Source organism: Mesoplodon bidens (genome assembly GCF_964165515.1).
Source record: "Mesoplodon bidens genome assembly, chromosome: 6".
NCBI classification, from domain to species: Eukaryota; Metazoa; Chordata; class Mammalia; order Artiodactyla; family Ziphiidae; genus Mesoplodon; species Mesoplodon bidens.
Window position 1 is genome coordinate 7,107,434 of NC_138162.1, and position 27,799 is coordinate 7,135,232.

General features: G+C 55.8%; 1 protein-coding gene across 3 annotated transcripts; it reads right to left on the reverse strand.

The window, feature by feature from the left end:
• Positions 1–42: 42 nt before the first annotated feature.
• MIGA2 (mitoguardin 2) lies at positions 43–27,451 on the reverse strand. 3 transcript variants are annotated; one of them, XM_081237319.1, is made up of 16 exons: positions 27,403–27,451; positions 24,660–24,899; positions 23,567–23,774; positions 21,776–21,888; positions 20,749–20,866; positions 20,213–20,322; positions 15,797–15,914; positions 14,693–14,793; positions 13,976–14,091; positions 12,941–13,013; positions 12,701–12,787; positions 4,675–4,773; positions 4,280–4,414; positions 3,451–3,504; positions 2,167–2,283; positions 43–1,945 (listed from the first exon to the last, which is right to left on the reverse strand). In XM_081237319.1, the coding sequence occupies exons 2-16, from the start codon at positions 24,753–24,755 to the stop codon at positions 1,739–1,741; spliced, it is 1,752 nt and encodes a 583-aa protein (XP_081093445.1). In that variant the 5' UTR covers positions 24,756–24,899; positions 27,403–27,451; the 3' UTR covers positions 43–1,738. The 3 variants fall into 3 exon arrangements, with proteins under 3 accessions (XP_081093445.1, XP_081093447.1, XP_081093446.1); XM_081237321.1 differs by having other exon boundaries at positions 27,349–27,445; XM_081237320.1 differs by lacking the exon at positions 27,403–27,451 and adding an exon at positions 27,137–27,256.
• Positions 27,452–27,799: the final 348 nt, after the last annotated feature.

The following is a 27,799-nucleotide window of genomic DNA, read 5'->3' on the forward strand; positions in this document are numbered from 1 at the left end:
CCCCCAGGAAGCAACAGCCACACGTGCACGGCAGTGTGGAAGGAAATCATTAAATCATTTATTTGACTCGGAGTCAGTGTGCACACGCCCTACCGTACAAAAGTGGGAAGCTGCAACAAATCAAGTGCCAGAGGCAGTGCATGGACGTGTAAACAAAGACAAAATGAAAATGCCACTTCTGTGTGATTCGGGAGCAAATCAGAGCAGCCGGGGGCCCAGGGCCAAGATGACATTCACAGCGCGGGGAAGTGCAAACGAACGGAATGTCAGGAGGGAGGGGCTGCCCGGGTCCTCCCCACCCGGGAGGCTGCTGTGTCCAGGGCAGCGACTCCAGAGAAGTGGGTTTGGAGCCAGAAGCACGGTTAGCGCACAGCGGTCTTACAGCCTGGGGGGCAGGAGGAACCACGTGGGGGAGGGACTGGGCTCAGACATAGTGGGCCCTCTCCCATCCCCGCTCCTTCCCGCCCCCAAGGGCCAGACCACCCCCCGCCCCGGACCCCTTTGCCATTCAGGGGAGGGTGCCCCCCCCCCCATCTGAGCCAGTCCCAACTCCAGAGTGTGGAGAACCAGGAGTCTGTTTCTCTTGTAGGCCTCTGTCCACCTGGAAAGGGGCAGACCTCAAAATAAAGTGTTAAGGCAATAAATAAAACAGCCCACCTCAGGTGAAAACACTGTAAGAGAAGTGAGTCTACAGATGCCGGCCAGCCTTCCTCTGCAGGACCAGCGGGGAGGCGGGCTCTGCACCGCTACACGGCTTGAGAGCATTTGTCATCAAGTTGAAGGCAAAGTGCCGGGCAAGTTTCTTGTCCTGATGCTGGTCCAGCCGCCTACATCCTCTAACCTCCCCTGATGTGGCCCCTGGGCCCCCTCACTCCAGGGGCCCTGCTCCTGGTGACCCACGGTCAGAGCCTCCGGCTCAGTGCCCAGCACCAGCCAGGGAGCTCGGGGCTCACAGAGGGCGGGGCAGGGGCGAGGGGACCGGCCCCACCTCCTCCGTCTTTGGTGGTGGCAGAGGTAGGTGGGAGGAGAAGTGACTTTGTCAGGGCCAGGGTATGTCAGAGGACGGTGTCCCGGTTCAGTGCTTGGGCTTGTTCAAGGGCCTGGTCCCCGCCCTGACGTGAGCACAAGGAAAGCGGCCCCGCCTCTGGATGGCCTGGGCCCGCTGCCCACCAAGGTGCCCCCCGGCCACAGTCTGTGGCTCCCACCCTCCATCTCTGGAGCAGCACATTCTCTCGGGTGGCAGCGGGCCGTCAGGACTGGCCGGGCAGATGCCTGGATCTGAGACTGTCCAGCCCAGGTGCCTCCACCGCAGCGCCCGGCCACCCCCTCTTTCATCTCCACCCTCCCAGCCCCACTCCGCAGCCCTGGGGCGGCAGGAGGTTTTGGGCACCCACCCCTGGGGCATCGCACCTCTGCCTGTCCTGATTCTCCTCACAACCCCTCAGGCCCACTGGCCACTGGTCCAGCCTCTGCTTTCCCACGAACGGCTGAGGCGGGCCCCTCGGGGCTCCATGCCGCTTCGAGGAAGTTCATCCCCTGGGCCTCGGGGATTCCCAGGTGATGGAGGTTGGGGTGGGGGCGAGGTCAGGGGCGAGCACCCTTGGCCACCATGGCCTGGGCTCTGCCACTGCTGACGGCCAGACGCCCAGGCCTCCAATGCCGACCCCAAGGCCTTCTCTCTGCCATCAGCCGCGTGAATGAGGACCAGCCAGCCACCTCTCCCGGTCCACACCCACCACTACTGCAGCTCCTCTGGGGGCCCGTTCTCTCGGGGCAGCACGCCGTTCAGGCCAACGCTGCCGGCCACCGGCGCCCCCAGGTAGCCGAGCAGGATCTCGCTGCGGCGCCGGGAGAGCTGGAGGATGTCGTCCGCCAGCGCCGGCACCGACGTGTAGCGCACGTTGTCCAGGTCAAACATGTCCCTCAGGTATTGCACAATCTGGTGCTGGGGGAGGGGGCGGGCGTTGGGCCTGGGCCGGGGCCCCTGCTCCCCCCGCGCCGAGGTCCTCCAGGCCACCCACAGCCTCTTCCTTCACCGCTGGAGCCCTGACCCAGCCCCTTCTGTTCTCGGCTCCTGCCCTCCCGGGGCTTCCTCTGGACCCACCCGGGTCAGGCTCCCAGTGGAAGGAGCAGCACAAGCTCTCAGACACCGAGCTCCCTGTTTACCTTAAAGAAAGCACAGACTTCAGAGAGCTGAGGCTTGGGTCCGAGGAAGCCGAAGGCTAGGACGGGGCTAACGTGCTCCGATACGGAGTAGAAATGGGAGATGAAGCCATCAGGCACCTGTGGAGGGTGGCAAGGCTGAGGGCGGGACCCAGGCAGGGTGAGGCAGCCAGGCCCTGGGGTCGTATTAAGAGCCGGGGCTTTGGGCTTCCCTGGTGGCGCAGTGGTTGAGAGTCCGCCTGCCGATGCAGGGGACGCGGGTTCGTGCCCCAGTCCGGGAGGATCCCACAGGCCACGGAGCGGCTGGGCCCGTAAGCCATGGCCGCTGAGCCTGCGCGTCCGGAGCCTGTGCTCCGCAACGGGAGAGGCCACAGCAGTGAGAGGCCCGCGTACCGCAAAAGAGCCGGGGCTTCAGAGGAAGGCCCGGCTCATTACTGTCCTTGCTAGGTGATGCCGGGCAAGTGACTGGGGCTTTTTGGTTTTTTTGGCCACACCTTGCGGCTTACAAGATCTTAGTTCCCCGACTAGGGATCGAACCCAGGCCCCGGCAGTGAAAGTGCCGAGTCCTAACCACTGAACCACCAGGGAATTCCCATGACTGGGGCTTTCGAAGCCCTGGTTTTCACCTCTGCAGAATAGGGGCAACCTCGGGGCTGTGGTGAGGGCTGCACGAGGGGCCCGGGGTGCGCTCAGCCCAGGAAGTGCCCAGAGCATATGGCAGTGGCAGCTGGTATCAGCTGGGCAGCAGAGCAGGGCTGGCAGAGGGGAACAATGGATCGCAGCAGCCTGGATAGTGCAGCCTGTCGCCGCCTGGGAGAGCAGATAATGCAGCCCGATGGGCGGGAGGGAGGCTCTGCCTGCTCCGGGAGCATCCTGCCCCGCCCACGCGCCTCCACCAAGCCAACCACCACTGCTCTACACGTGCCCTTCCTCCCCCTGAAGACACCCTTTCCCCGCTTTTGATTCCTTTGACATTTCACAATGGCCTGCTCTGTGCTGGGCCCTGGGTGGAAAGATGAAACATCTACATGTGCCCTTGAGGCCCTCCTGGTCAAGGGAGCGGTAATGGCAGGACAGGTGGCCGGTGCTGTGACAAAGGCCAAAAGGTGCAGCAGGGCCTGGGGGCTCAGTAAGACCTCCCTGCACGAGCCCCATTCCTCTGCCCAGCCCACACGTCCTGCCCCTAGACCAGGGTCCAGCACACACCAACTGGAGGGTCAGCTGAGCTGGGCACCACGCCCACGGCCCCCGCGTGGTGCTCCGCAGAGGCCCTGTCAGCTCACTCACCATCAGCAGCCTCCTCTTGGCTTTCAGGACAGACCAGCAAGCAGTGGCCAGGGCCTAAATCAAAGATGGGAACCCCCGGGGGGTCAGACTAACAGGCCGGGCCGGCAGCCGCTAGCCACCCCCAGTCCGGGACCAGGCCCTTACCCCCAGCTCATCCCACCCCAAGCAGGGAGATGGGGACGGCTGTCTGGGCTCTGTCATCTCCCTGCCCTCAATTAGGAGTCAGGCGCACCTGACTCTAACCCTTCTGGGCGGCTCCCTGGACGAGCCACCAGTGTTCTCTGGGCCTCAGATTCCTCGTCTGTAAAATGGCCATGACTCAGCAGCCCCAGCTCACTGAGCGACTGTGGGGATCCACGGTTACCGCCTATAGAAGACCAGCCGCACCCCTCTCCAGACCACCCCCATGGCACACAGCACGGCCGCCCTGCAGGGGCCCTGTGCTCAATGCTCCCCTGCTGTACCTCTTTTTTCTTTTTTTCCCCCGTATTTTAACTTATTTAATGCATTCAAGTGGAACAGGATGAATGGCAGCCCAGCAATGAGCAGGAGTGAGGCCACAGTGCAGAAGGGCAGGGCACGCCCCTCCGCGCTACACTGGTCAGAGGAGAGCCAGGGGATCCTGTGGGAAGTTCTCCAGGGCAGGGGACTGGTGTGCCCAGCAGCCCTGGATCACAGCGGTGGGCAGCATCCCAGTGGTGTGACTGCTCCCTGATGGGTGGGGAGCCAGCCTTGGTGCCCAAAGCCAGGGACGGAGGGATGTGGGATCCAGGCGCACGCGTGGGGTCACGTGAGCGTGTGCGTGCCTGGGAGTGGGGCGGCCACCCACCGTCTCCTTGAAGCTGTCCGACAGCCAGCGGTTCCTCAGGACGGCGAGCACCGAGGACGGGGGGTTTTCCAGGTCCTCGAAGGCGTCCATGAGGATGAAGTCCAGCACGATGTCGAAGAAGCTCATGCACACCACCTGCGGGGGGCAGCAGTGCTCTGAGGGCAGAGCGGGCAGGGCGTGCAGGGGCTGGGTGGGAACACGGGGCTGAGCAGGCACACCAGGCGGCGTGAGGAGGGGCCTGGGGCAGGCAGGGCAGGAATGGGGGCTTCTAGCAGCCATGGAGCCATCGCAGAGCCTCGGAATCAAGGCAGAGCTCCTACAGGCACCTCCACCCGGTTCAAGGATCTCAGGTGCGGGGGACCCCAGGACACCGAGGCTCAGCAAAAACAACTCACCCCTCGGCCCTCCAGCTCCAGCCGCGTGGTGGCCCAGGTCTCCGGCCGCAGGGCGTAGCTCAGCATCTCCTCGTAGCTCTCCAGGAAGCCTTTGGGGCTCTGGGGGGAGAAGCAGAGCCTGTTTTGGCCGTGGGAGAGGCCCCAAGACGCAGCTGGACTAGACCCACAGGGGCAAGCTGGCCTGTGCATGAGGGACACACCAAGGCTGGGCCAAGGCCAATCCCTGAGTAGCAGTCATGGAGAGAATGGGGCAGGAAGTGTCCTGTGCCCGCCTCCACACACCCCTGCAGCACCCAGGGCAGGTCCCGGAGGGATGCAACACCAGGGGCGCCCAGCAATGTCTCACACCAGCTCGTTACTGAGCACCGACCGCCTTCCAGAAGATGTGCACATGCCACAGAAGGCGCTCACTTTGGAAGGATGCGCAAGGGTGTGAGGTCGAGCCAGCCGCCAAAGTTTCAGATCTCCGCAATCATCGGCCTCACTGGTGAAACGGGAGAAGCTACAGCCCCACACTTGGGGCTACTCTGGGGGGAGTCAATGAGCTCGTTCATGTAACACAATCAGGCTATTAAATAGTGTATAGGACTAATGCTGCCAGGAACGGAGACGGTCAGCACACAGGAGGAATTCTTCACTCTCTGGGACTGGGAGGCTTAGCTGGGGCTTAAGACACAGTTTGCAGACACAGATGTAATTCACAGACGTGGAAAGCTAGTACGTGCCAGGGCTGATCTAACATGGATCAACTCATTTAATTCATACAGTCCTACGGGGGATGGTCCGATATTGTGCCCACTTTACAGATACGAATCCTGAGGCTTCAGATCATCGATGTGCCCAAGAGCCTGGCAGAGTGGAACTGACATAGAGCAGCAGGGGCAGGTTGATGCCATTTATAAGAACCACCAGCAGAGGGGGCATTGGATGGATGTTCACCAAAATGTGAACAGGGTGGCGTTGGGGACAATTTTTCTTTCTTTTTGCATCATCTTAGTTTTTTCTACAGTTAGCATGAGTCATTTTTATAATCTTTTCTTTCTTTTTTTTTTTTTTTTTTTTTTTGCCACGCCACACGGCTTGCAGGATCTTAGTTCCCCGACCGGGCATTGAACACGGGCCATGGCAGTGAAAGCCTGGAATCCTAACCACTAGGCCGCCAGGGAACCCCCATTTTTATAATCTTTTTTTAAACTATTTTCATTAAGTTTTAAAGGGAATTTGCTAGGATGACCCTGGGCTGTGCCTTAACCTCCCCGAGCTTCAGTTTCCTCATATGTAAAAGTTGACAACGAAGCTGAAGATGAGGGCTGGCCCTTGCTGACACTTTTTTTTTTTTTTTGCGGTATGCAGGCTTCTCACTGCTGTGGCTTCTCCTGTTGCGGAGCACAGGCTCTGGACACGCAGGCCCAGCGGCCATGGCTCACGGGCCCAGCTGCTCCGCGGCATGTGGGATCTTCCTGGACCGGGGCACGAACCCGTGTCCCCCATCGGCAGGCAGACTCTCAACCACTGCGCCACCAGGGAAGCCCCTTGCTGACACTTTTGATGGCCGCTGGCATCAGCTCATGACATCCTCAGGACACGCCCATTTACACAGTAGGGGACTGAGGCTTGGGGAGGCTTCACGTCTGGCCCCAGGCATAGCAAGGAGGCGGCCTGATTCCACAATTCCAGAGCCTGGGTGTGTGCAGGGGCTGGCATCTTCCCAGACAGAGGCCACCCCAGCTCTGCTGCCTGGAAAAACCTGACAGGGCTGTCAGTTACCGCTCAGTCCAGGGCTGGGAGTGGGGTCTGGCACTGAAGAGCTGCTAGATAGCCAGCCGAGCCTCTCTCTTCTTGATTTCTTAATCAAAATCAAGCCAAGGACTTCCCTGGTGGCGCAGCGGTTAAGAATCTGCCTGCCAATGCAGGGGACAGGGGTTCAATCCCTGGTCCGGGAAAATCCCACATGACATGCCACAGAGCAACTAAGCCTGTGTGCCACAACTACTGAGCCTGTGCTCTAGAGCCCCTGAGCCACAACTACTGAGCCTTTGAGCCACGCTGCGCACCTAAAGCCCGTGCTCCGCAACAAGAGAAACCACCACAATGAGAAGCCCGTATGCAGCGAATGAATGAACGAATGAATGAATGAATGAATGAATAAATAAATAAAAATCAAGCCAAGTCCTGTAGTGGTGCAGAGGCTGGAGAGAAAAAAGCCGAGCCTCCAGGCCCTTCTGGGGACAGCCGCAGAAATCGGCCGTCCACTAAAGCCCCTGACACCTGCTGTAGCCTCACTTGCCCTTCTTCACTTGTTCGTCCTTTCACCCTCCTGGGGAGGCCACAAAGAACAGGCTAAGGGCATCGCTGGGCTCAGGCTGACTGGGGTTCCAATCCTGGCTCCACCCTAACCTTGCTTAGTGACCGGGCAAGCCCCTCTACCTCCCCAGGTTCACTTTCCTTTTCGGCCGAGCAGATGGAGACATCAGGATCAAATGAGCTACCAGAGGTGACGAAATGTGAGTGAAGCACCAGGCTCGCTGTGCTGCTCAGTAAATGGCAGCTGCTGGGAGGATAATGAGTTGTCCCTCAGAATCTGCAAAAGATTAGGTCCAGGACCTATGCAGATACCAAAATCTAGATGCTCAAATCCCTTATATAAAAGGGCACAGTATTTGCATATAACCTAAGCACATCCTCCCCTGCACCTTAAATCATCTCTAGATTACTTATAACACCTAGTACAATGTAAATGCTAAATAAATAATTTGCTGGTGCATGGCAAATCCAAGTTTTGCTTTTTGGAATTTTCTGGATTTTTTTTTTTTTTAGTATTTTCAGTCTGAGGTTGGTTGGACCCACAGATACAGAACCTGCGGATGTGGAACCCACGGATATGGAGAGCCAACAGTATTCACGTTTATGGAGCAGCTGCCCTGTGCCAGGCCCTGGGCTGGGCACACACCTGTGCCAGGAGAGCAGGGCTTCTGGCCCTTGTAGGAATGAGGAGGATGCAGGGTGATGGGCAGGATGAGCCCAAGGGCTCTCAGGACCCAGGGGACAAGTCAGGTGACGTTCTCCTGGGGAAAGAGCTGGGACTCAGAAGGCAGGTGACCAAGGAACAGAAGGAGGGAGTGGGACAGGGACTTCAGGATACTGGTATGTGTTCCACCTTCTACCCTGGGGGCTGGTACACAGGGGTTCATCTTTCCATTCATTAAATCCTACTTTTTTAAAAAAATTTATTTATTTTTGGCTGCGTTGGGTTCTCGTTGGGCTCTCGTTGCTGCACGCAGGCTTTCTCTACTTGCAGCAAGTGGGGGCTTCTCTTCATTGCGGTGGCTTCTCTTGTCACGGAGCATGGGCTCTAGGTGTGCAGGCTTCAGTAGTTGTGGCACGCAGGCTTCGGTAGTTGTGGCTCGCGGGCTCTAGAACGCAGGCTCAGTAGTTGTGGCGCATGGGCTTAGTTGCTCCACAGCATGTGGAATCTTCCTGGGCCAGGGCTCAAACCCGTGTCCTCTGCATTGGCAGGCAGATTCTTAACCACTGTGCCACCAGGGAAGTCCACATCCTACCTTTCGATACTCTTATGTGTGTATTTTACAACAAAGTAACTAATGACAACAAAAAGAGTTGAGGAACAGTGTTCCAGGTGCTGAGCAACCAGCATCTGCAGAGGCCAGATCAGGGAGGAAGTCTGTGAGCACAAGAAGCCCTGAGGCCACAGAGCAGAGCTTGGTCTTTACACCAAGGGCAGTGGGAGCAAGGGTGGGTTTTTTTTTTTTTTTTTTTTTTTGCTGTACGCGGGCCTCTCACTGCTGTGGCCTCTCCCGTTGCGGAGCACAGGCTCCGGACACACAGGCTCCGCGGCCATGGCTCGCGGGCCCAGCCGCTCCGCGGCATGTGGGATCTTCCGGGATAGGGGCACGAACCCGTGTCCCCTGCATCGGCAGGCGGACTCTCAACCACTGCGCCACCAGGGAAGCCCAAGGGTGGGTTTTAAGCAGTTGGGTGACGTGTCAGAGGTGACATTTCAGAACGATTACCTCACATTACGCCCAGCCCATGAGGAGGAAGGACTCAGAGGAGAGAGGCGGGTTCAAGAGCTTTGCTCAAACCCACCAAAAAAAAAAAAAAAAGAAACACAAGCGGCCAAATAAACACGAGAATGTATGCAACCTTGCTAATAATCTAAGAAACATAAAGTAATGGATGAAACAAAGATTAAAAAGATTACAGGGACTTCCCTGGTGGCGCAGTGGTTAAGACTCCACACTCCCAATGCAGGGGGTCCAGGTTCAATCCGCGATCAGGGAACTAGATCCCACATGCATGCTGCAACTAAGAATTCACATGCCACAACTAAGGAGCCCTAGAGCCGCAACTAAGGAGCCCACCTGCCACAACTAAGACCCAGCGCAACCAAATAAATAAATACATATATAAATAAATATTTTTTTTTAAATTACAGGCAGACCTCGTTGATACTGCAGGTCTGGTTCCAGACCACCCCAACACAGTGAATATCTCAATAAATCGAGCTGCATGAACTTTTTTGGTTTCCCAGTGTGTATAAACGTTATGTTTATACTATACTGTAGTATATTAAGTGTACAATAGCATTATGTCTAATAAGACAATGTACATACCTTAATTCCAAAATGCTTTATTGCTAAAAAAACACTAACCATCATCTGAGCCATTGGTGAGTCATAATCTTTGTGTTGGTGGAAGGTCCTGCCTCGATGTTGATGGCTGCTGACTGATCAGGGTGGTAGTTGCTGAAGGCTGGGAAGGCTGCGGCAATTGCTTAAAAATAAGACAACAGTGGGGCTTCCCTGGTGGCACAGTGGTTAAGAATCCGCCTGCCAATGCAGGGGACATGGGTTCGAGCCCTGCTCCGGGAGGATCCCACATGCCACAGAGCAACTAAGCCCGTGCGCCACAACTACTGAGCCTGCAATCTAGAGCCCGCAAGCCACAACTACTGGGTCTGTGTGCCACAACTACTGAAGCCCGCGCGCCTAGAGCCCGTGCTCCGCAACAAGAGAAGCCACTGCAATGAGAAGCCGGCACACCGCAATGAAGAGTAGCCCCCGCTCACAACTAGAGAAAAGCCCGCGCACAGCAACAAAGACCCAACGCAAACATAAAAAATAATTAATTAATTATTTTTTTTAAAAAAAGGGCTTCCCTGGTGGCGCAGTGGTTGAGAGTCCGCCTGCCAATGCAGGGGACACAGGTTCGTGCCCCGGTCCAGGAGGATCCCACATGCCGCGGAGCGGCTGGGCCCGTGAGCCATAGCCGCTGAACCTGCGCATCCGGAGCCTGTGCTCCGCAACGGGAGAGGCCACAACAGTGAGAGGCCCGCGTACCGCAAAAAAAAAAAAAAAAAAAGAGAAAGAAAGACAACAGTGAAGTTTGCCACATCTACTGACTTTTCCTTTCACAAACGATTTCTCTGTAGCATGCACTGCTGTTTGATAGCATTTTACCCACAGAACTTCTTTCAAAATTGGAGTCAATACTCTCAAACCCTGTTGCTGCTTCATTAACTATGTGTATGTAATATTCTAAATCCTTTGTTGCCATGTCAACAACCTTCAGAGCATCTTCACCAGGAGGAGATTCCATCTTGAGAAACCACTTTCTTTGCTCATTCGTAAGAAGCAACTCCTCATCCACTCAAGTTTTATCATGAGGTTGCAGCATTCAGTCCCATCTTCAGGCTCCACTTCTCATTCTGGTTCTCCTGCTGTTTCCACCACACATGCAGTTACCTCCTCCACTGAAGTCTTGAATCCCTCAAAGTCATCCAGGAGGGCTGAAATCAACTTCTTCCAAACTCTCGTTAATGTCGATATTTTGACTTCTTCCCACTAATCACAAGTGTTCTTAATGGCAACTGAAATGGTGAATCCTTTCCAGAAGGTTTTCAATTTACTCTGCCCAGATCCACCAGAAGAATCACTATCTAAAGCAGCTGTAACCTTACAAAAGGTATTTCTTAAATAATAAGACTTGAAAGTCAAATATGATTCTTTGATCCATGGGCTACAGAACGGATGTTGTGTTAGCAGGCATGAAAACATGAATCTCGTTGTACATCTCCATCCACCTTGGGTGACCAGGTGCATTGTCAATGAGCAGTAATATTTTAAAAGGAATCTTTTTTCCTGAGCAGTGGGCCTCAACAGTAAACCATGTTGTAAACAGATGTGCTGTCATCCAGGCCCTGTTGTTCCATTTATAGAGCCCAGTCAGGGTAGATATAGCATAATTCTTAAGGGCCCTAGGATTTTGGGAATGGCCAATGAGCACTGGCTTTAGTTTCAAGTCGCTATCTGCATTAGCCCCTAACAAGAGAGTCAGGCTATCTTTTGAAGCCAGGCATTGACTTCTCCACTCAAGCAATGAAAGTCCTAGATGGCTTCTTCTTCCAATAGAAGGCTATTTCGTCTACATTGAAGGTCTGTTGTTTAGTGTAGCACCTTCATTAATTCATCCACACTTAACTGTTTCACCTTGTACTTTTTTTTTTTTTTTTGTGGTACGCAGGCCTCTCACTATTGTGGCCTCTCCCGTTGCGGAGCACAGGCTCCGGACGCGCAGGCTCAGCGGCCATGGCTCACGGGCCCAGCCGCTCCGCGGCATGTAGAATCTTCCCGGACCGGGGCACGAACCCACGTCCCCTGCATCAGCAGGCGGACTCTCAACCACTGCGCCACCAGGGAAGCCCTCACCTTGTACTTTTATGTTATGAGACGGCTTCTCTCCTTAAACCTCATGAGCCAACCTCTTCAAACTTTCCTTCTGCAGTTTCCTCGTCTCTCTCAGCCTTCACAGAATTGAAGAGGCTGGGCCCGTGAGCCATGGCCGCTGAGCCTGCGCGTCCGGAGCCTGTGCTCCGCAACGGGAGAGGCCACAACAGTGAGAGGCCCGCGTACCGCAAAAAAAAAAAAAAAAAAAAAAAAAAAAAATTACAACAGTAACATCAAAGATCACTTATCACCATAACAAATAGTGATAAAAAAGTTTGAAAAATGGCGAGAATTACCAGAATGTGACAGAGACATGAAGTGAGCCAATGCTATTGGAAAAATGGCACCAACAGACCTACTCGACACAGGGTTGCCACAAACCTTCAACTTGTAAAAAACTGCAAAGCACAATAAAGCCAAAACACACACAATGAAACGAGGTATGCCTGTACTGATATCCAGTATGGGCCAAGATGTAAGGAGACACAGCCTTATACTGCTGGCAGGGGCTCAAGTTGTTAAGGCATTTCGGAGGGTAAACTGGCACGATCTGCCAGCCTTCAAAACGTCTGTGCCCAAGACGCGGCCTTGCCACAGCTGGGCTTTGCCCCACAGAAAAGCCCACAGATACCTAAAGAGGTCTGATTATAAACAGACTGAGTATAACAGCCGTGTCTGTGATACTGGAAGACTCAGACACAACCCAAATGTCCGTCCCTGGGAGGACAGATTAACCAGAGCTGACCCACCCGACAGAATGCTACCCAACTGGTCCATCTATTGACCCGGAAAGATGGACGAGATGGACTCTTACAGAACAAAATAAAGCTGCAGAACAGCCTGTAGAACACAAACCAAGCTCTGAAAGTTAAATTAGCATATTCAAAGATTAGAGTCTATGGAACGGAGTAGGGAACGTACATCAGATTGTGCGCAGTGGTTCCCCCTGGCAAGTGGGGCTCCCGGCGACCCTGTACGGTTTGCATCTCATAATCGGCGAACTTTGTAAAACTGTGTCGTGTTGTAATCAGACATAAGAGGCAAGACAGATCCATATTTTTCAGAATTAGCAAAGGGAGCAAAAAAAACCCCCAACTCTTTCCCTGCTCTCCTACGGCCTGCAGGATGAAGTCAGAGCGCGTCAGCTCGATTTTAGACTGGGTTTTTTCTTTTTTTTTTAACAGAACTAAATAAAAGTTAGAAAGATAAAAACAAAAACAAAAAAACAAACAACGCAGGGGGAAGAAGAGCCGAGAAGAGCGCCCCCGACTCCCTGCTACCTTCTCAGCCTTGGTCATCAGGCCCGTCACCATCTGCCGGCCAACCTCCCCGAAGAAAAACTGGTGACTCTTGTCCTCCAGGAGGCCCTAAGGAGTGAGGAGGGAGGGGGTGAGCTGACAGGCTGGCGGCCCCCCAGAGCCGTGGACAGGGCAGCACCGTGGGCTGGGCAGGTGGCCATCCACGCAGAGGAGCCTGCTTGACTGCCCCCATCCCCCCAACGCGCCCCGGACCGCACCCACCTCGAAGGCTTGCCGCACACAATGCAGCTTGGCCAGAAAGTCCTGGTCACTGTAGCAGCCCAGCAGTTCTGTCCTGAGGGGAAGCGCAGAGTCACAGCACCTGGGCCCCAGCCAGCGACACCCCTGTGGGGTCAGGGTGGAGCCCTGGGTGGCCCTGCCTCCACCTGGTAGTGTGACCTCGGGCAGGTGGCTGCCCCCCTCTAGGCCTCAGTTTCCCCCAAACCCAAGGAAGGGGCTGACAGGATGCTCCCTGAGGTCGGGTTGCCTCGATGGCACTGGGCGCCCCCGGCAGGTGTGGTCACTGGGGGTCGGGCTGACCTCGGCCTCCTTTAGGCCCCAACCAGCAAAGGACCCTCTCTAGCAAAGGACCAAAATGGCCAAATTGCTCCCAAGGCGAGGGCAGGGCCTTCTGGGGCAGCTAGAGGTGCCCTGATCTGGGCACTTTATCCAAATCCCAAGGCTTCAGCTGGGGCTTTTGGCCATTTTCGGTCAGTGAACTTTAAACACACATACTTAAATCTGGGCGTCATGACCATCATACAGAACAATTAATTTAAGGTGGATAAGAGCCCTAAATATACCACACAGGAGAAGACTGAGGCTAAGAGAAGTCAGGAAACTTGTCCAGGGCCACACGCCACAAAGTAGCAAGACCTGGAGAGAACCGGGGTCTGTCTGTCTCCAAAGCCTGGCTTCTGCACGGCTCCTTAAAGGAGTATGTCAGAACACAGGGCTCAGGGACAGCGCCCACCGTGCTTCCGTGACTGGACCCCTCTGAGAACTTAGAACACCTACGAATGATTGTTATTTTAATTCCTTATATTAATTAGTTATTGTGATCGTCAACCCTAGACCTGCCTGTCTTGTACCGGGGCCATGCTAGGGTCTCCGAAGCTGGGGCAGGAGCCACGGCCAGACCATCCCACCCTCAGCCTGCCTCAGCTGGGTCCCCACCAAGCCCTGCTGGCTTCCCCAGCCTCCTCCAAGGGGACAGCCCCCACCCCCCGCACCTGCCTCCTTCCCCGCCATGCTCACCTGAGGGTCCGGCAGTGCACTCTGCCCTCCTTCACCAGCTGCAGGGCCTCCTCGTAGGCGGCAGCAGGCCTGGAGAGTGGGCTCGGGTAATCTCCGACCTGCAGGGACTCAAAGAGCTGGGGGGAGGGTGGAAGCCTGTCAGCAGCATTGGCGGGTGGGGGCGGAGCCCTGGGGTGGGTCAGGGGCACCTGCCCAGGGGACTTCTGGCGGAGTCCGCCCTAGGGGCCAACGCTTCAGAGGGAACGTCAGCGGGAATGCTGGCCAAGGGCAGAGGCCCGGGTTTGAGTTGTACTCTGGCTCTCAGCATCCCCATCACCGGGTGCCCTTCCCAAAGGGACCATCTACTGGACACACGCCTGTGTCCTCCCACCCCAGGAGAGGACAGCCGCCTGGCACACGTGGCCATGGCAGGAAACTAACCAAGCGATGAGCACTCGGTCTGGAGAAGGGAGAGGCCGGCGTGGGCTGGAGCCGCTGGGGACGGGGACCCCTGCCCTCACTCATAGGACCTACGACCCCTGGTTTCTCAGGCTTCCCCATTCCAGCAACACTGAAGAGTCCCCCGGGGAGCAGCACTTGGCAACCTCCAGATTCTGCTCCCATCAGAGGAAATTTCGCCTTCACTTTCCCACAACCCAGTGCTCGCCCGCCAAGGAGCCGCGCGGGAGCCCTGGCCTTCACCCCTCTCCCCGCAGCCATCCCCGCAACCCGCGTCACCTCAGTGGCGGAGAAGAAGGAATCCTCCGAGGTCAGGCTGTCCTCATGGTCCGCCCGCAGATGCAGCGAGCCCTCGGTCAGGGGCAGCATGAGGGTCCGCTCTGGGCAGAGAGGGAAGGGAGGGGCTGCGCTGAGACTCCTGAAATCACCGAGCTTCGAGCTAAATGTACACCAAGCCTCCCAACACCCGATTCTGGACGAATGACGCTGATGGTGGCAAAGCTCCTATTTTCTGCGCTCACATCAGGGGACCTGCCACGTCCATACCGCCTGACCCTGAGGCCTGTGGGCCCTGAGCTCTGAGGGCAGGCTGTGCTGTGCTGTGTGGCCCTGGGCAAGTTGCTCCCCTTCTCTGACAAGCTGAAACAGCCTCTGATGCCAAAGGGCCACTCACTCAGCACTGCCATCCCCACCCGCTCAAGGGCGAGGGGGTCTGGACACCCAAGGGGACTTAGGAACGGTTCACAGCCCTGAATGCCCCACCAGCCTTCTCAGTCACACGGGGAGGCCAGAGGAAGTGGGACTGCTCTGACGGGGACAGGAGTGGAAGATGTGTCACCCTGGCCAGCCCTCACTGGGCCTGTGTCACCACTGGTAGAGCCAGGGAGCCCGAAACTCAGTAGTCTGATGTTCCCCCCGGGGGCGGACAGCACCCAGGGAAGGGCCCTGGGGGGTCACAGTCACCACAAAGGGTCTGGCACGCAGCAGGCACTAGAAGACCATTGGCTGTTTGGCTGAATAACTTCATTACATCTCAGTGATGTCACGCCCCCTGACCTCAATGGGCAGGGCAACGGCACGTGTGTTCTCAGCCCTGTGGCCTGCTTCGGGCTAATCTCCACGTGAGCCACCCTCCGCCCACCCGGTGCCCGCAGAATAGGGCTCAAACCAAACACCTGGAACAGCCGGCAGGGGGGGTATTGACATACAAGCCTCAAGGCCCGCTCCCAAGGGGATGGGGCAAGGCACACCGGCCAGGGACTCCCGGGGCCTCATTCCAATTCTGTTCCCGCCTGTGGGGCCTCAGTCTCCCCATCTGTGCAGGGAGGCACTGATCGGATGAGGTCGTGGGCCCTGGGGATCCTGCGCCCTGGCCCCGCTCACCGAGGTCCAGCAGCATGTTGTCGGCCGGGAAGGTGGACCCGAACTCCTCCTGCAGGTGGTAGGCCCGGTGCAGCAGGGACTCCAGCTTCTCCGCAAACTCCCTTCGCTGTGACTCTGGCTGTGGGTAAAACAATGACGGTCAACCCAGGCCCCCCAGGCTCCCCAGGCCAACAGCCCCTTCCTTTAACCATGATGGGGCCCCAGCCCCCGGGGAAACGGGACAGCTCTGAGGCCCAGCAGCAAGCGCAGGTCTGGACTGAGCTGCCCCACGCAGGAGCCACCAGCAGCGCACGGCCAGTGCACACTTGAAACTCGGCCAGTCCCACCTGACATGGGCCATAAGCATAAATACACACCGATTTCAAACACTTAGTATCCCCCCGCAGAAAAACCCCCAAGACTACAAGAACGTGAAATACCTCAGTGATGTTTCATCTTGATTACATGTTGAAATGATAATATTTTGGATATACTAGATTATAGAAAATATATTATTAAGTCATTTCAGGGCCCCCCTGGTGGCGCAGTGGTTGAGAATCCACCTGCCAATGCAGGGGACACATGTTCGAACCCCGGTCCGGGAAGATCCCACATGCCGCGGGGCGATGAAGCCCGTGCGCCACAACTACTGAGCCTGCGCTCTAGAGCCCATGAGCCACAACTACTGAAGCCCACACGCCTAGAGCCCGTGCTCCACAACAAGAGAAGCCACCGCAATGAGAAGCCTGTGCACCGCAACGAAGAGTAGCCCCTGCTCGCTGCAACTAGAGAAAGCCCGCACGCAGCAATGAAGACCCAACACAGCCAAAACTAAATAAATAAAATTTAAAAAGTCATTTCACCCATTTCCGTTTGCTTTTTAACGTGGTCTCCAGAAAATTTTTAATACGATACCTGGCCTCCTACTGAACAGCGCTGCTCTAGACCCGAGCAGACCTGGTCCAGACCTTGGCGCCACCAGTTCCAAGCTGTGTGACCTTGAGTAAATAACTCCCTCATTCTGAGCCTCGGTTTTCTTATCTGTCAACTGAGGTAAGAGAACCTACTTCCTAGGATTTTAGGGAAAACGTGAATGAAATAAGGCATATAAAGTACTTCCTACAAGACTGGCCCATGGTGATGGCCAGTAAGTGCTGGCTATTATAATCAGAGGGCAGTTAGGAGCCCAGAAAGAGCTGGGTTCAACCTGTTCCTGTTCACCGTGTGCACTTGGGAAGGCATCGCACCCCTGGCACCACAGCCTGTGGCCTCAGTGACCTCTTCGCTGCCCTTGGCCTCCAGACCAGGGTGTGGGAAGATGGGGGCAGTGCTCCTTTGAACCCAGGAGCTTCTGGGCCAGGGGGCCAGGCACGGGCAGGCCTGACTCTGTTTTCCACAGAGGCTGCCAGATCCTGCAAGTACACGTAACCAGACCCTGGGGAGGAGACAAGGGCCAACTCGGGCCTCAGGTCACTGGGAGAAAGAGGCGGAAGCATTCAGAGGGGGACAGTAGGATTGTAATGGCTGCCTTTCACTGAGCGCTAGCCCTGGACCGGCAACTCGCTGTCCAGCCTCAGGGCTTCCTTGAGGCAGGGATTGCCATGACCCCACTTCACAGAGAAAACTCAAGGAAGTTATGTGGCCCAGCGCACCCAGCTAGAGCCTGGCGGAGCCCATGGGACCCCAGACCTGCTGGCCGTCTTGCTCAGTAACACCGCTCAGTGTGGCCAGCAGAGCCTTGTAGCTTTGGCAGATCTGCCAGCTCTTCCTCTGGGAAGCCACCTTGGGATAGAGAATGGTTTCTTACATACGACACAAGTGACAAAAGAATAATTAGATACACCGAACTTCATCAAAATTAAAAACCTTTGTCCTTGGGCTTCCCTGGTGGCGCAGTGGTTGAGAGTCTGCCTGCCGATGCAGGGGACACGGGTTCGTGCCCCGGTCCGGGAAGATCCCACATGCCGCGGAGCGGCTGGCCCGTGAGCCATGGCCGCTGAGCCTGCGCGTCCGGAGCCTGTGCTCCGCAACGAGAGGCCACAACAGTGAGAGGCCCACATACAGAAAAAAAAAAAAAAAAACCTTTGTCCTTCAAAGGACACCATCAAGAAAGTGAAAAGATTGGTAATTCCATGGCCATCCAGTGGTTAGGACTCTGCGCTTCCAATGCAGGGGGCACAGGTTCGATCCCTGGTTGGGGAACTAAGATCCTGCAAGCCGTGTGGTGCGGCCAAAAAAAAAAAGGAAAGGGTAAAGACAACCCCCAGAATGAGAAAAAACACTGACAAAAAAAGTACAAGAAAAGCCTTCTCCTCCTTTCCCTGCAGACCCTCTCCTCATAGATCACTGTTAACAATCTCCTATGGGGACTTCCCTGGTGGTCCAGTGGTTAAGAATCCACCTTCCAATGCAGGGGACACGGGTTCAATTCCTGGTCAGGCAACTAAGATCCCACATGCTGCGGGGCAACTAAGCCCACACGCCACAACTACTGAGCCCTCGAGCCACAACTAGAGAGAAGCCCAAGTGCCACGACGAAAGATCTCACGTGCCACAACTAAGACCCGATGCGGCCAAAGATATAAAAATAAATAAATAAATAAATAAATAAATAAATATTCTTTTAAAAAATCTCTTGTGTTATCTGTCCAGAGGGAAATAAAAGTGCACATACACACCAGCAGTTACCAACAGGCATATGTAGGCAAGGATGGATGTCTTTTTAAAAATGTACACATCAGCCGAAATTAGTACAACATTGTAAACCAACTATACTTCAATAAAATAAATAAATAAAACGTACACATGCGTCATGAATCACTATGTTATATACCTGTAACTTACATTATGCTACACATCAACTACATCTCAATAGAAAAAAATGTACACATGGGTCACTATACACATTCTATATCTTGCTTTTTTCACTTAATAAAATATAGTGGAGAGAGCAACCTAACAGCCCATACAGCTTTCCTTCAGCCTTTTATTTTTTTTCTTTGCCTCGCCGCGCGGCTTGTGGGATCTTAGTTCCCCAACCAGGGATCGAACCTCCACCCCTTGCATTGGAAGCACGGAGTCTTAACCACTGGACCGCCAGAGAAGTCCCTCCTTTTTTTCTACTTATTTTATTTATTTTTTTGGGGGGACGGGGGGGCTGCGTTGGGTCTTTGTTGCTGCACACGGGCTTTCTCTAGTTGCAGTGACTGGGGGCTACTCTTCGTTGTAGTGCACGGGCTCTAGGCCTGCGGGCTCCAGTAGTTGCAGCACACGGGCTCAGTAGTTGTGGCTCGTGGGCTCTAGAGCGCAGGCTCAGTAGTTGTGGCGCACGGGCTTAGTTTTTCCGCAGCATGTGGGATCTTCCTGGACCAGGGCACGAACCCGTATCCCCTGTGTTGGCAGGCGGATTCTTAACCACTGCGCCACCAGGCAGGCAGATTCTTAACCACTGCGCCACCATAAAGGCTGCCTAGTATTCCAGATCCCTACTGATGGGCACTTACAGTCTCCAGGTTTTCATCTTTTTTAACTACTACAAAACAATGCATCCTAGGACATATATTTGGTGTGCTTTGCACACAAAAAATTTTATTTTGGCTTTTCCGCTTTATTTCTCTTTTCTGATATTGAGATAAATATTCACTTATAGAAAACTTGGACTGTGCCAAAAAAAATGTATAAAGAAAAGACAAGACAAAAGCTGTGTGACCCAATCAACTATGAACACACGGTATTTCCCTCCAGCCTTTCAAGAATGCTTTTTTTTTTTTTTTTTTGGGCCAAGGGGCATGCGGGATCTTAGTTCCCCAACCAAGGATCAAACCCATGCCCCCTGCGGTGGAAGTGTGGGGTCTTACCCACTGGACCGCCAGGGAAGTCCCCATTTTATTTTTTTTTTTGGCTGTGTTGGGTCTTCGTTGTTGCACGCAGGCTTTCTCTAGTTGCAGTGAGTGGGGGCTTCTCTTGTTGCAGAGCGCAGGCTCTAGGCATGCAGGCTTCAGTAGTGGTGGCAACGTGGGCTCTAGAGCGCAGGCTCAGTAGTTGCAGCACATGGGCTTTGTTGCTCCGTGGCATGTGGGGTCTTCACGGACCAGGACTCGAACCCGTGTCCCCTGCATTGGCAGGCGGATTCTTAACCACTGCGTCACCAGGGAAGCCCCCCATATTTTCTTTATGTAGTCAGGATCAGGCTGTAATCACCAGTGTGATTTACTGAGTAATTACCAAGTACCAGGCATGGGCTAATGCACCTTACGTGAACTTTCTTACTCAGCTGGGTCAACATCCTGGTCAAGGGGAAGCTCCCACCCAGGAGGACGTGATGGGCTGGCAGAAGGCGGCACTGCTAGATGCCTCCCAAACGTGGTCCCCCACCAGCCACACCACCAGCCTTCCCGGTGGCCGGGGGTAGGAGAGACCCGGGGGAGGACTGCGTACCTCGGACGGCACCTCGGACGCGGTCTCGGGGCTCCGGAGGCCATCCCCCCTCTGCCCCACGCTCAGCGCCTGCTCCCACTTCTGCAGAGCTTCCTCGAATAGCTCCATGCCTGAGTGTGGGCGGGGGAGACGGGAGAGAGGGGTGTCAGGCCCCAGCGGAGGGAGAGCAGCCGTGCCCCGCACCGCGTCACGCAAGACGGGGCTCAGAAGAGAGAGGAGGCAGGAGAGCCCGGGAGGATGGGAACAGCCAGGACCATGTGGACCAGGTCCTGACCCCTTTTTCAGGGCTGGCCAGCTCACAGGTCTTCATTCAGACCAGATCTGTGCCTGGAGTCTCTGCCCGGTCCAGAAATGGCTGGAAACCATTGAGACGGGGATCTGGGGTGGGTGGTTTTGGAACTGGTTGCAAGCAGCACCCAGAAAACCCAGCCCAGGCTCCCGGGAGGAGGCCACGCTCCCCACTACCCTGCCCCGGCCGCGGGAGTGGGGCGGGCGCTGGGCAGGGGGGTGCCCAAGGCCGGCCTCCTGGCCCGTACCTTGCATGTAGAGGCTCTCAGCATTGCCGCTGCTGGTGGTCACGGGCTCCTCCATCCCTCTGGTGTCCCACGGCCCCGAGCATGCAGCCACAGGGCTGGATGAGTTCACCACTACCATCTGGGTGCCAAGTAGCGCAAGAACCCGAGAATAAGGAATGAGGCCTTCCCAGACCCTTTGCAGGACCCCTGAGCCTCCCCCCACCCCCTGCCCCTCACCACACGCCACGTGCCCTCTGCAATACCATCCCTGATGCCAGCCCCGGGCCGCAGTGGCCGAGCCCTTGGCCCAGCCTGCTTCCGTCAACTCCAAGTGCCTGAGGACGGGTCACAGAAATGGCCAAAGCAGGAGGAAACAGAGGCCAATGCCCAGCCCGGGAAGCTGCAGCCTCCTATGAAACCCACCCTGAGCTCCACTCCCGAAAGGCATGACCCCCTCCCTGCTCCGGGGCTCCACTACAAGTGGGACAGGGAGGACTCAAGGAGCACCCATTACATACGGGCCGGCAGGGCCCGGCTGTTGCCCATGCGTCTCGCCCACATGAGCGGCCACCCGCCTCCCAGGCGGGAGGTCCCCAGGGCAGTGCGTGGCTCAGAGCTGGGGCTCAGTGCTCGCTGGATGAGTGAACAACTAGACGAGTGAATGAGCCAAAAGCCGTTCCCCAAGAGAAAATAAACTTCTCTTTGTCTTATTTATCTCTATATCCTCAGCACCTAGTAGTCCCTGACATAAAGCCGGTGCTTGCTCAGTGTCTGATGAATGAATGAATGAATAAATGAAGGCACTTTCATGGGTAAGTATCTTCCCCAAGAGATCAAAGCTTCTCTTCCGCATTTATCCACCTTTCCCTCACCAATGCCCGGCACACAGTGATCACTGACCAACTCTGGAAGTCTGCACGGATGGATGAGTGAATGAACCAACGAATGAATGGATGGAACCTCTTCTCCCACCTTCCTACCAGCCCAGAAGCCCCCGAGGGCAGAGACCGGAGCCCCAAGGCCGTGACAGGCACCCTGCTACCCTCACCGAGGCCAAGCTGTGGGAGGAGCCTGAGTGCTTGCTGGGCTCGATGGAGGAGATGCCGCTCAGAGTGTCGTTGCTCTTGCTACTGGGGCTCTGGACCCTCCGGCTGGAGTAGCCTGTGAGGAACAGGAGGAGAGGGGTCATGCCAGCTTCCCACCCAGCCTTTGCACGGCTGTTGCCCGCTCCGGACCCCTCTCCCCGTCCTCATCTGGGAGTCGTCCTGACCTTCTAAGTCAGGGTGACAGCAGAGAGCCCCCGAGGGCGTGCACCTAGCAGCAGAGGGCTGGGCCCCCGCCCCTCGTCCTGCTCACTTCCGTACCCCTGTTACGCGGCGCAGGCCTGGCCCGGAGGGGCCTGGATCTGCTGGGTTAAGCCTGAGAATGAGGCCCAGCCACTTCTGCCTCCTGACTCAGCTTCCCCTGTGTGGTTGATGGACTGACTGATCTGGAATTCTTCTCCTTTGAAAAAGGATTTGAGGTACCAACTTTTCAAAATACATAGTTTTGTTTTGGTTTGGTTCTTTTAAGTGAGAAAAGTAGGGAAGGCAAAATAAGGTGGAACCAGAGATGGTGCTGGCACAAAGTAGCAAGAGGTTAGTCCAGAAACGACTCCAGGCTTCCAGTGGGGCCAATGCAGAATGGAAAGCCAGCTGTGCCAGCACGTCTCGTGGTCTTGTTCTAGATTAGTCTACAAACTTCTCCGTCCAATTGAAAACACAAAAACTTCCCTTTTGCAATGATCATTCATAATTAAAAGTCATTGTCGGGCTTCCCTGGTGACGCAGTGGTTAAGAATCCTCCTGCCAACGCAGGGGACATGGGTTCGAGCCCTGGTCCGGGAAGATCCCACATGCCATGGAGCAACTAAGCCAGTGCGCCGCAACTTCTGAGCCTGCGCTCTAGAGCCCACGAGCCACAACTACGGAGCCCACGTGCCACAACTACCGAAGCCCGCGCGCCTAGAACCTGTGCTCCACAACGAGAAGCCACCGCAGTAAGAAGCCCGCACATCGCAACGAAGAGTAGCCCCCGCTCGCCGCAACTAGAGAAAGCCTGCGCACAGCGACGAAGACCCAACGCCGCCAAAAATAAATAAATTAAATTAAATTAATTTTTTTAAAAAAGTCATTGTCACAGAAGGAGATTTTGCCTCTTAAAACAAGTTTCTTCCAACATGAGAGCCTTTGAGGACTCCTTGCCTTGGAAAGCGATCTGTATACGGCAAACACGGGGTTACTGGGTTACAAGATTAACGGGACCATAAGAGGCTTTTAAAGCCACACCAGCAGACACAAAACAGGTCAGTGGCTGCCAGGAGCTGGGGGCAGGGGAAAGGGGCTGACTACCAAGGGCCCTGGGGGGATTTAGAGCAACAGTTCTTGATTGTGGCAGTGACTGTATGACTATAAGTGTTTGTCAAAACTCAAAAAAGGGTGAATCTTACTGTATGCAAAGAGAAGAAGAGGGGGATGGTGAGAATACCAAAAGGCTCAGGAACCATCTGGCCCTTTCTGCTCCTGAGCCAGGGCACTTGCATCGCTGGACGGAGGAGCCGCACCCCACCAGCCCACCCTGGACCCGGGGCTCCCAAAGGGTCCTCAGATAATGAGAACCATCGCTTCCAATGACATGTGCATCCGGCCACATCACCCAGCAAATCCTTACAATGACTTGCTTCCCAGGTGAGAGGGACTCAGCTTGGAGACAGGATGTCACTAGCCCAAGATCTCAGCTCATAGGGGTCCAGCTGAGACTCGACTCCAGGTCAGGCCCTTCCCCACCACCTCACACCTACCTTTCTTCACTGACGGGACCTTCCTGGCCATGAGGATGGGAAGGGGCGCTGTGCCCAGATGCTCGCCTCCCATCTCGGGGCCGACCTGCTTCTTCCGCCGTCGCCTCTTCAGCTGGTGGGCGGCCAGGGCCAAGGCCACAGTCCCCAGGGCTGTGGCAAAGAGGACCTTCCGCAGGCCTGGTGTCAACCGCAGCTGGGAGAAGGCAGACTGTAAGAAAAGAGGGAGCAGCCAGTTACATCTCCCTGGGAGAGCTGCCCTGAGGAACACGTGAGGGGCAGGGAACGCGTCAGGCCCCCAGGGGATACCTCCTGACCAGGAATGACTGAGAGGCAGCCACCTGCAGGGGACTGTGGGGGTGGGAGTTGGGGGCCCTGGCCTCTGAAACCTGGATCACAGAGATGTAAAAGAGGGGGACGGGGGATGGCAAAATGACAAGGCCAGGAGATCGTATCTGGGGTCCAGCAGGTGTCCCCAACACCATCGGTCAGGTTTCTACCAGCTGCAGTGACTGAGCACCTATGCCAGCTACTGCACCAGGATTTTACCTGTGTTACCTGTCCGAATGCCCATCATTTTCCAGGTGAGGCATCTGAAGCTCACACGGGTTAGGACGCACGCTTAAGGTGACAGAGAGGCAGAAGCGGAACTCAGGTCTGCCCACCCCGCTTCTCCACTCTTCAAAGACAATGACGTTCACTTTACCCGATGGTTCATCTGTACACTCCCCTGCTCCACCCTCACTCTGCCTGCTGGACCGGGAGCCCCTCGAGTGAGGCTGCCTCCCACAGGGCAGAGCTTCAGGAAGTGTCAAGAGGACTGGTCAGCCACAAACATTTAAAGTTGGCAGGTATTACTGACCTCTTTTATAAACTGAGAAACTGAGGTCAGGAGTCCACATAGGCCTGGGGTGGAGACCGGGCTTGGGACCCCAGACTCCGAACCCAGTCCTTACTCTGCTCAAAGAGGATTGCCTGGGACAGCAATCACGAGGGCCCAACTTTCCTGGATGCTGAGGGACCCTGGGATGAGTGGCTCAGTGTTTCAGGGACCAGAGGGGTAAAGGGCAGGACCACAACCCGCCCCGATCTTTACCTGCCCAAACGTCGTGTAAAGGAACACAGGGATCTCTGCCACCGTCATGGCCAGGGCCTGGATCATGGACATACCCTCAGTCCTCCGGAATGCCATGGCAGGATGGGCACCCCAGGCGAGAGCCCTCGGGGCCAAGAGCTTCCAAGGAGAACGTCTTCAACTGGTTGCTGGCTGGGTCCCGGGCAGCATCCACGCCCCGAAAGGACAGGGACACACATACCAGAAGGTCCCTCCACAGAGCTGAGAGACAGACGACCAAGTCAGCCACAAGGGTGTGTGCATGTGAGCATAAAGAAACACACACAAGAGTGGGGGATGAGGTGGGAGCAAAGCCCACGTGTGGAATGCGAGGCCTGGAACCAGGCCCCCGCCTTCTGCACCTGCCACCAGGAAGGTAGCCAAGTGCCCCACGGACTTTCTGCCCACCTTGAGCCCTGGGAGCAGAAGGCAGTGTCTGACATGCTGGCCCAAGTGAGGACCCAGAGCCTGGGAGATGGATAGGTCACTCTCAAACTTGGGGCTTTATACCACACTTTCTCAATCTTTTTAAACCCATGGCCCACGTGCTAAACAAAAACCTTAGGCCTCTAAAGGGTCAGACCCCTGAGTGAGAATCATTGCATCTTTTCCACCTCCCACAAAACCAAGAATGTTGTACTTCCTGTGGACATATTACGAAAACAGCAGGGTATTTCCTCAAATAATAACAGCTACTATACCTTATGTGGGTATTCTGTGCAGAGTTCCTTACATACATTATTTCATTGAATCATTACAATTCTATGAAATAGATGCGATCTACCTCCCACACCCCTGCCAATTTCCAGAGAGGAAATTGAGGCTCAGAAAAGGTAAGTCAGGAGTCCAAAGTCACACAGCTGGTACCAGGCGGAGTCAGGACTTGGACCAAGATCTAACGGACTTTCGACTCTGCGCTCAACACAACCCTTTCGCCAAATCTGACATGGAGCAGGAAGTGGGAGTCTCAGCAGAACTACAGACTACAAGGGCAACTTTCCCCTGGGGCCTTCTGAGACCCCCAGGGTACTCCACGGCCCATTCCAAGGCCAGTGAATAAGTGGCTTGAGCACATATAACCCAGTCCCCAAGATCCTGCAGAGAGCTCCGCGACCACCACCACCAAGGCCAAGGATGCCTTCAAGGTCTCCTGGGACTTCAAATGAAATGAACACGAAGGCCAGATGGACCCTGTCTACCTGGGATGGCGGCCAAAGTCACTGGACCGGCACAAGAAACGGCTTATCCTCAGTGAGTGGGAAGGATGAATGATCCTATCAGTTAGCTCTAGGGTGTGTGTGTGCGTGTGTGTGTGTGTGTGTGTGTGTGTGTGAAATATTCTAGGGCTGAAGAAACTCATGTTGTCAAGGGTAGGGGACATTCTGCCAGGAGGCTACAAATTGAGCGATGTGACCTCCAGTGGTCACAAGCCAGCTCTCTCAGCACCACCCCCAACTTGGCCCAAGCCTCAGAACGAACGAGGGAAGACAAGAACATCAGAGCATCAGCGGCTACTATTTCCCAAGCACTTACTTTAACAGGCCAGGCTTGGAACAGGCTCTCCATGGGGGGTTTTAAGTCTAGTCACCCACAGAACCCTCAAGGCAAGCACTGTTTATCTCAATGATGGGGAAACTGGGGCTCCAAAAGGTAATCAACCCTACCGAGGTCACTGAGTAAATGGCCAAGCTGGGATATGACCTCAGCTCTGGGAGACCCCAAGGCTTGGCATTTACCTGCAGGAAAGTCAAGAGCAGCCTCTGCTGCCCCGACTGAGGAAGGGTGGCAGGTGCCAGGTAATGACACCCACGCCAAGACAGCTTCACTCCAGGGATGGATCCATATCCAGCCCAACCATACCCCGTCCTTCCTCCTGGCACGACCCAGGGCTGAATGAGAGAAGCCTCCACTTTTTCTCTGTGATGACAAGACCATGGCAATGTCCCCCACCACGTGGACACTCCTAATGTCGTCCCCACCTGGGAAAGTCACCTCTCCTGCCCTGTAACCTTGGGCGGTAACCTCCTCATTCCACCCCCACCAGGGCACTCACAACCTCTCAGCTTGGATGCCCACGCTTTCCATCCCGGACACCTCTTCCCCTGCCCTGAACCACCCCGTAAATGACTCTAGCCTGAGCACCCTTCATGCCGCCTTGACCCCAGCAATGCCCCCTCTGCCCAGTCTCCGTTCATTCCACACCGGTGGGACACCTCAGCAGTCTGACCCGGACCGGCACTGAGCACTCCCACGCTGGAGCTCAGCAATACCCCCTTCTTCAGAATCTGCGCTTTCCATCCCAGACAATTCCTTGCGCATGCCCTGGTCAGGCCCCCTCCTCTCTTGCCCCGACCCCCGGAATATCCTTGAGGGTCGTCCAGGTGCCCACTGCCGCCGCCTTCCACAGCCCGCGCACCCGCTCCTTCCATCCCGGTACTTGCCCAGCGCGGGTCCAGTACCTGCGCCCCTGCTCCGATCTCTGCAATGTTCCAGGCCCGGGCATCTTCCCACTGACCGGGTACCTTCCGTTCCACCTCTCGCGCCCCACGGCCCGAGTACCTGCTCTTTCCAACGCTGGCCCTTCTAGTCGGACTAAGCTGGGACACCTGCAATCCTACCCAGTTCCCCGCTCAGGCACGGCTCCCGCCCACTGCAAGCCTCAGTCCCGGACCTTGCCGCGCCGCCCGCCTGCTCCGCGGGCTCAGCCCGGACCGCCGCCACTCACCCAGGATCCCATCGCTGCGGAAGGACAGCGTCTCCTTCCCCGGCGCCCGCGCAACCAACCTCGGGGCCACGGGGGGCGTGGCCTCACGCAGGGCCAACCTTTCTTTGGCCAATGAGTGTTGCCGAACTCCTCTGCACCGCCCCGGCCTCTGTGCAATTGGGTGGGTCACGTGACCAATGTTGTCTCACCCTCCCTTCTCCCTCTGTTCCACCCCCTAAGTGCGGTTGAGGCGCGGAAGTGATTTTTTTTCTCTCCTGTGATTGGCCATAGAGATTAGATTGACCCGGGTGCCTGAGTGAGGCGGGGCCGCTCTTAAAGGGATGAGGCGGAGCAAACAGATTTCGAAGGCGCTTTGCGGAAGGAATCGCCCGTGGTCTGAGCTCTCACGTTTGGTTCC

What these genes read in the sequence shown, in the direction of transcription:
- MIGA2 (XM_081237319.1), bottom strand. Translation starts at nt 24,755, where the DNA reads ATGGCATTCCGGAGGACTGAGGGTATGTCCATGATCCAGGCCCTGGCC. An exon ending in TGAGAGCCTCTACATGCAAG is followed by an intron (nt 20,323 to 20,748) that starts GTACGGGCCAGG and finishes GCCCACACTCAG; the next exon opens with GCATGGAGCTATTCGAGGAA. An exon ending in CCTTCTTCTCCGCCACTGAG is followed by an intron (nt 14,092 to 14,692) that starts GTGACGCGGGTT and finishes CCCTCCCCCCAG; the next exon opens with CTCTTTGAGTCCCTGCAGGT.